This window comes from Mytilus galloprovincialis, chromosome 2 (genome assembly GCF_965363235.1).
Source record: "Mytilus galloprovincialis chromosome 2, xbMytGall1.hap1.1, whole genome shotgun sequence".
In the NCBI taxonomy this organism is placed as follows: domain Eukaryota; kingdom Metazoa; phylum Mollusca; class Bivalvia; order Mytilida; family Mytilidae; genus Mytilus; species Mytilus galloprovincialis.
In genome coordinates, this window is record NC_134839.1 from 94,744,433 (window position 1) to 94,752,972 (window position 8,540).

The following is an 8,540-nucleotide window of genomic DNA, read 5'->3' on the forward strand; positions in this document are numbered from 1 at the left end:
CTATTTCGTGGCGTCCAGTTTTTATTGGTGGAGGAAGCCGAAGTGCCTAGATAAAACCACCGACCTTCGATAGAAAAACTGACAATCCTAGTCAATTATGATTGGAATTGAGTGAAAAAAAGATTGACAAAGGGCGTTGACGTGTGCACTTCTATAGTCAGTATATCATTACCATCGTCTGATTCTCAGTTAAGATCAAATAATGTTAATCAGTATATTTTCATTTCAGAGAAGGATTGTGTTGCAAAACTACGACCTGGTTTTCTCATAAGTGTATCTACATATTGCACATGTCCACCTCCGTGTGTGTACGTATAAAAATTCAGTTGTTTTAATGATAATAATAGTCCTATGATCTAATGATTACACAAAATAAAATACTTAAAAATGAGCTTAAACGAAGATAAGATAACTTTACGAAATTACAAGTGAATAAAGATTTATTTAACGGCAACCAGTTGACAAAACTGCACTGAAAAAGCCTTTTTGATGACTATAATACATTACGATCGAATGATAAAAAAAAAGTAAAATCACAAAAATACTGAACTTGGAGGAAAATCCAATCGGAAAGTCCATAATCACATGGCAAAATCAAATTACAAAACACATCAAAAACGAATAGACAAGAACTGTCATATTCCTGACTTGGTACAGGCATTTTCAAATGTGGAAAATGGTGGATTAAACCTGGTTTTATAGCGCTAAACCTCTCACTTTGATGACAGTCTCATCAAATTCCGTTATATTTACAATGATGCGTGAACTAAACAGACATAATAAATAAAATAAGGGTACAGCAGTCATCATCGTGTAACAATTTTAAATGGAACAATTTAACAATTTGATTCGCGTGTCTGACGTCAGAAAATTTTATACGTCACATATATTTGTCATTCAATGTATATACAAACAATTTTAAAATTTCACATGGGCAATGTTAGCATACAGGGTTAATAATCGAAAGTATGTAAGAATTAATTTCAGAAATAGACCGAGATTTAAAATAGTCCAAAAGTTATATAGAATTTATAAGAATCCACAAATAGTTTATTCCAATACGAGATTGAATAATTTTGATGTTTGTCATTCAACTTATTTTGTAATTCATAATATAAATATATCATAATGACATATAATAGAACTATATCATACTGACGGGATCTTTTAAAGTACAGAGGCACGTTATAAGAACCAAAGAAACACAAAAAGTCGCATATACAAAACACACCAGCAAAAAATGAAAGATAATACAAACACATTTACGGGATGCTTGAGTACCGAGCCACGTTAAATGGATATCACATAAGACAATCCAAAAGTAAAAGTAATATCAATAATAGAACAAAGACAAATGAAAGAACAATATAACACGTTGTTAAGATGATAAACAACATCAGTACGCAGAATCTATGCATCAAAACCATCATGTATTATTTGTGAAGTTGATACGGAATATTTATCAACAAGGTCTTGGTACCTTCCGATGAACTTTTTTAGAAATAGGACGAGACGTTCTTTGACATACCCCTGGTTCATCAACTTTCTACTCAGACACTGATGACGTTTTACAAAGTCTGAGTAGGAGCTGCAAGCTCTTGAATATCGAATAAGTTGGGAGTTATATATCCCATATGCAGGTGAAGTTGGTATATTGCTACTAAGGTGGGGGGGAATTTATAATTTCAAAATCAAAATCGTCTCGTTTGTCATAGATTCTGGTACTGAGATGACTGTGTAAGTCAAATTCGAGATATAAGTCTAAAAATGAGGCGTAGAAAGCCGTGTCTGTTGTTTCTTTAATTTCTAGTTCTTGGGGATATATTAATGGAACCCAATCAGAAAAGTTCGGATTGTTTATGGAAAGAACATCATCAATATATCTGAAAGTGAAATTAAATAATCTGGCTTCTTTGATCCTCTTGTTTTTGACAAGTGTCTGAAGGAACTCCGATTCATATGATAATAAGAGGAGGTCGGCAAGAAGAGGCGCACAGTTGGTTCCCATAAGAATGCCGACAATTTGTTGGAAAAGTCTACCTCCAAACTCAACAAATATGTTGTCGATAAGAAACTCCAGCATACTGACCACTTGTTCTTCTGTGTAGCATGTTTTACCTTTTTGTTTGTCACTATTAACGAAATATGCCTTATGATATCCCAAAGTAATAAATTTATAGCGTATGCTACCATTTTTAAGTTGAAAGGCATTGTGGATTATTTCTTTAAGGCGATTTTTCAATTTCACATGGGGAATGGTGGTATACAGGGTTGAAAAATCTTAAGTTTTGATAGAACTAATTTCAGATAAAGACTGAAACTTAAAATTTTCTAGAAGTTCTTTAGAATTTTTAAGAATCCACATATGGTAAATACCACTTCGCGAGTAAACAGTTTCACAGTATTTCTGAAGACACTCTTTCACTGCGGACAGAATTTTAGTCAATCTAATGGACAATTCTTTAGTGGAACATGATGGTGAGCCAGCAATATACCGTTGTGTGTAGGGAATTTTATGAAGATTTGGTATCCAATACAAACAAGGTAAGTCAAAGGAGTCAAAGTTGTAGTATTTAGTTAACATACTTGTTCTGAAATTTCTTTTAAAAAAGGTTCAACAATAATTTCAGGGTGTTTTTTTTTTTTTGTATTTCAGTGAAAATGTCTATACAACGTCATTTTCTGGAGCAATATGGCCACACGACACAAAGTTGGTGAGTAAACATTTGCATTCTCGTCTACAGATTAACTTAACAATGAAGTCAGAAATTCTTATTGGTGTTCATTAACTTGAATGCAATTTTTTTTTATTGGTATCAAAAATAACATAAATACCTTTTGCGTGAATTATGATAATTTGTAATGTACAGTTTAGCTGTAGAGTCAAGACAATTAGATACAAAACCATAAAAAGTCATCTTAGTCATCTACTAGTTTATTTCAGAATTCCTAGTCGCTTTCCTGGGTTGGCTTTCGTTACGAATGCTCACAACTAATGGGAAAGTCAAGGACGCGAAATGACCGAAATGGACCTAAAAATGACAGTAGCATTCATCTAAATTCAACTTTGCTTAGTAGTGTTCAACCTTAGTTTCATATTATTTCTAAATTCATCTATTCATCTACTGACATTTTAATATTTAAGAATGACATACAGAATACAGAAGTACTTTCTCAGCTGCTGATACCCTTGGGGACTAACAGTGCACTAGCAACAGTATCGAACCAGTGCCAAAAAATGAAAACAAACTAAATAACACTTTACACCTGATATCATTCCCAGTTTTTGGTGGGGTTTGTGTTGCTTAATCTTTAGTTTTCTATCATGTGTCATTTTACTATTATGTGTCTGTTTGTCTTTTTCATTTTTAGCCCTATGAGTTTGACTCTCCCTCTGGTATCTTTCGCCACTCTTTTACAAATTTAGTGCATACGAAGCACTTCCCAGATTGAACTTGATCATGGACCTTCAAAGAGAAAAACATTCATTTAATAATACATTATTTTAAATACGTGTGGAGCTATAATAGCATAAGGGCTCTACAATTCAGCTGATTGTGATTTATCCTTTTTTGGAAGGAAGTGGAAACTTAGTTTCTTAATGTTTTCTAGATTGTATCTTATCTCGCACGTTCCTAAAATTCTCTGTTGAAATTTTGTATCCAGATAATTGTGTAAATAAAGGTAAAATGGTTTTATGGAATGAGAACAGATCGGGGAACTGTCATGGAAATAAATAGTTTTAAACACTAACACAAAAACCAAAGTCAATCTAAATGCCAATGATTATGTCGACAGCCATGTGAAATAGATCTTTCATGTCTGCAGATCTGTATTTTGTACCAAAAGTTAAACGATTACTGATCATATTTTACAGGAGGAGCTTAAAAACACATCGTGTGCAACCTATGAGAATAGCACAGCATGCAGACATCATATGATGACAAATTCTACTCCCAGGTATGCATATACTTTTTTTGGATTAACTATATATATATATACAGAGAGAGAGAGCTATTGCTGATAACCGAGTATTCTTAATGCTTATATTCTGGATTATTACACTATATCCTTTCTTTTTTGTTCGAGTGTCAGGATTTTGTCTCTCGTCCAGTGTTGGGGGGCATATGCTCTCACACACAGTTATTCTAGATATATTAAGTACCTTAATGTTTGTTAACTTCTTTACATTTTTTTCTGTTGGTACCTATGTTATCGAAATTTTAATGTTATTCAAATAATTTGCATTCAGTATTATTTTCTTCCGAGTTATCTTACAAAGATCATGTTGTGTCCCGTAGTCATCTCAATGCTTGTGTTGTTTCGGTACAGTGACATTGTTTGGCAAAAACTTACAATGTTTGTGAGATTTCGCTGACCTGTTTGGTTTATTATGGTAATTTGTTGAAATAACCACTCATCTCTGCATGTCTTTAATGCATAGGTGTAGCGTTATCGACAGCAATCAAATATCTCAACAAAAGGATGCTATGAGCAGTTATCAACTTGTCTTTAAATGCGAGTTTTTGCTCCATGCTGTATGCCTTGCTGCAATTTTGAGAGGGAAAAAAACGCAATAAAAAGTGAATTAAAAAAAATACCGAACTCAGAGGATTTTTTTTTAACGAAAAGTCCCAAAGCAAATCGCACAGTCAAAATCTAAAACACATTAAACGAATGGATAACAAATGTCATATTCCTGATATGGTCAAGCATTTTCTTAAAAGCTATGTTACTTTCTTTTGTTATATTTTGTCAAGTGTGTGAAGAGATTTTGTGTCATGAATTAATTAAAAACTCCACTTCCTTTTTGTTTCTCTGCATTTGAACAAAGGGAGATATTGAGAAAATTTCAAGCAGAAAGCAACCCAATGGTCTATACAATATGTCAAGGTATAAATTACCAAAGACTACAAAACATTCAAATATAAAGGCCATACATTTTTTCTACGTGTATGATTATTTGATACATTTAAACGGTTTACTTCTTTGTGTGCTAGCGTGACAAAACATATTGATCTACAATCTGTCGATACCTGTAACTGGCATTGCACAAGGTCATGTTTTTCTCTTTACACTAAATCCATTGGATGTTGGATGTGTACGGATTGATAGTTTAGTCTTTGATGCATGATTTTTTTTATCAGTTGTTAGTGGCTTTGAACTAGCTGTCAGATAACTGCGAGTACTCTCAGATCTGTTCCTAGTGTCTTTTTGTTGTCGGGATGTACAAGTACCCGGCCACGTCCACTTGTAATTTTATCCATCTGATGAGTTAAGCCTTTTTCAACTGATTTTTATAGTTCGTTCTTATGTTGTACTGTTATACCACTGTCCCAGGTTAGGGGAGGGTTGGGATCCAGCTAACATGTTTAACCCCGCCACATTATTTATGTGTGTGTCTGTCCAAAGTCAGGAGCCTGTAATTCAGTGGTTGTCGTTTGTTTATGTGTTACATATTTGTTTTTCGTTCATTTTTTAAATTTAAATAAGGCAGTTAGTTTTCTCGTTTGAATTGTTTTACATTGTCATAATGGGGTCTATTATAGCTGACTATGCGGTATGGGCTTTGCTCATTGTTGAAGGCCGTACGGTGACCTATAGTTGTTAATGTCTGTGTTATTTTGGTCTCTTGTGGACAGTTGTCTCATTGGCAATCATACCACATCTTCTTTTTTTATATTAACTAGTATATGGATAAAACCTAATTACATCATAAGTTAGTGAAAGACTACGAACTGTTGTTACTTTTTAGCTCAAATTTCCTGAAACTTCATATCTACTTCGAAGAACTTAACTATGAACAGATTGTAGAAGAACCTATGTATGACGTAAGTTTTTATTGTATATTAAACTTTTAAATTACATCTAGATTAGACTATCTGCAATTGAAAACGTCGAGCGTCAATTACGTAACAGCTTCAGGAAAAAAATATTTGTTATACATATAGTATTTACTGCTGTACTAGCACTATTTGCAGGGACTAGATGTTTGCGCTTTCTGATAGGGCAATGTCGAAAGTTATTAATAGCTGTACTAGATATATTCGATGTCTCGTTAGATAGACATATTTGTACAATTTACGAACAAATAAATGGCATTTAAAGCATTTAAAGCCTTGCGATTCATTAGTTGTTTTTTTTCTAAGTTTAAAGAAAGATTGTGTAAAATGATATCCCCTAATATTTATTTCTATCCATTCATTAACACTAGGTTGGAAACGTATCAATATTATACCTCGGCCTTACGTCGGATTGCTGAGATATGACAAAAGAACAACGCATGTCATACTGACGTAAATGTTCTGCTCTCTATGTTCACTTTTCTTTTGTAGATAACCCAAGTGATTGCTGATATTGGTGGTTCTTTAGGACTGTGTATCGGAGTCTCATTATTATGTGTTTTTGAAGCAGTAGAAGCTATTGTAGGAGTTTTATTGGTGATGAAGAGAAAAATACAAGGACATACTCGCGTTAAAGCACAATTTAATTAATCATTCAAAACAATTATCTGCCAACATGAGGTAGACTATCTGACAATGCTTATTATGAATTACTTCAATTCGTTTAGACTTCCCTGAATCCTGACCTTGCCAAGGGGTCTCATCATTTAGCGTTCTTTGTCGGAAGTCCGTCTTTCAGAGAGTTCAGATACCATAGTTGGTGACAGAGTCATAGTACGACAGACAGATATAGTTTCTCGTTGTACCTGCCTCATTTTCTTTAGGTCAATGATGAATGTTATTTTGTAAATGTCACACTTTAAGCGTTGCACTCATGACATTTTTTGCTACAATGTTGGATTATATTTTTTTTATAAGAAGCACACATTGTTACCAATTTTGGAAGTTAGAACCAAGTCATCATGATACTTTATCTTAAAGAAAAAACATCATAATTAAAGTATTTAAGACTGAACAAGGTTCAAAGAAAGGTCCTTTTTTTTATTGAAATAGCCCTTCCCGCAAACATGTTTAACTCCGCCACATTCTTTATGTAAATACTATGTGCATATCCCATGTCAGAAATTTGTAATCAGTTTGTTACTGTGTTACATATTTGTTTTCGTTTATTTTTTGTACATAAATTAGGCCTTTTGTTTTCTCGTTTGAATTGTAAATGATTTTGTCATTTCGGCGCGTTTTATAGCTGGCTATGCAGTATGGGAATTGCACATAGTTGAAGACCATACGGTTACCTATATTTTTTAATTTCTGTGCCATTTTGGTCTCTTGTAAAGAATTGTCTCATACCACATCTTCTTTTTTATACTTATCACATATTTCTTTTTGTATACTTATATGATAAAAAGATTATTTTAAACTAAATTCGGCATAGATTTTTTTAAACGTTTCTCTTAAGCAATACTAACAACATACATGACATAAAGATAATATTAACATCCTAAAGATAATATTTTTAAATCAAATATGAAAATTATTATTAATCTCAGTGAAAACGAGAATTAAGATTAAACACACATAAATAATCAGACATTTTAGTGCCTCAGTATTACTCATTTCAGCACAAGATTTATTTCACATTTTAGCAATTCACTGTTTTGAGAGATAAACCTAAAGAAAAAGATGTTTAGTATATTACAATAATTAGTAGCACAATAAATATTCAATGTTAAAAAGAAGTGCTGCACTAGAAGAATGAATACTTTACACAATAAAACCAATGATTTCATCAAAACCATCCGCTTCTGGAGTCAGAAACATTACAAAATTGGTTCCAGCTTAGAATTATATTCAAGTGATCTTACCTAATGGATTCTTCCTACATCCCTAGAACATTATAATCATAGAACTGCAGAAAAAATAATATTACTTCTCTTCCCAGTGCATTAACTGTGTGTTGTACGCGTATAGTTTTATTTTTAGGTATATCAAAAAAAGGTCTCTTTATGTCAATGTTGAATGCTTGTTGTGTTTATTTTTGCTTTTTTAAGAACAGTCGTATGCTTGAATTTTACATTAATAAAATGATTATCTTATCCTATCGTTTCTGTTGTCATGAGTATGGATTGTGTATAAAATTCAACTGGAAAGCCAGCTAACACGACAAAGTTAACCAGAATTTTAAAAAAATGATGATTATTGACATCGAAAATTTAGTGAGCCTACAAGAAATACAGCTTAGTTTTTTTTTCTTGCATTCTTCCATTCGCAAATATCTGTCGGATTTTAAAACATTCGACTGAATAAACATGTTTATGATTATTTTTTTCATTCGATGCTTTTAAAATTTGACCATACGCCGTTTTTTTAATTTGGTCCGCTAGTTTTATAAATATCCGCTGTATAAAATTCTGGATGTGTATGAAATATATATTTTAGTCGTTTCTAACTGGTTTGACAAGTCGAGGTTTAGCTAGCTATAGTACCAGGTTACGTCCACTATTTTCCTCTGAAAATGCCTATACAAATTTAGAAATATGACAGTTGACCGTTTGGTCCATTATTTTCTTCTGAAAATGCCTATACAAATTCAGAAATATGACAGTTGACCGTTTGGTCCACTATTTTCTTCTGAAA

The 8,540-nt window shown here is 32.7% G+C and overlaps 1 protein-coding gene across 1 annotated transcript; it reads left to right on the forward strand.

Annotated features, from left to right (window-relative positions):
- The first annotated feature begins 2,692 nt into the window (after positions 1–2,692).
- LOC143062582 (acid-sensing ion channel 2-like) lies at positions 2,693–6,510 on the forward strand. The gene is made up of 4 exons (XM_076234245.1): positions 2,693–2,710; positions 3,878–3,960; positions 5,756–5,831; positions 6,336–6,510. Exons 1-4 carry the CDS (start codon positions 2,693–2,695, stop codon positions 6,492–6,494), a joined length of 336 nt encoding a protein of 111 aa, XP_076090360.1. The 3' UTR covers positions 6,495–6,510.
- The last annotated feature ends 2,030 nt before the right edge of the window (positions 6,511–8,540 follow it).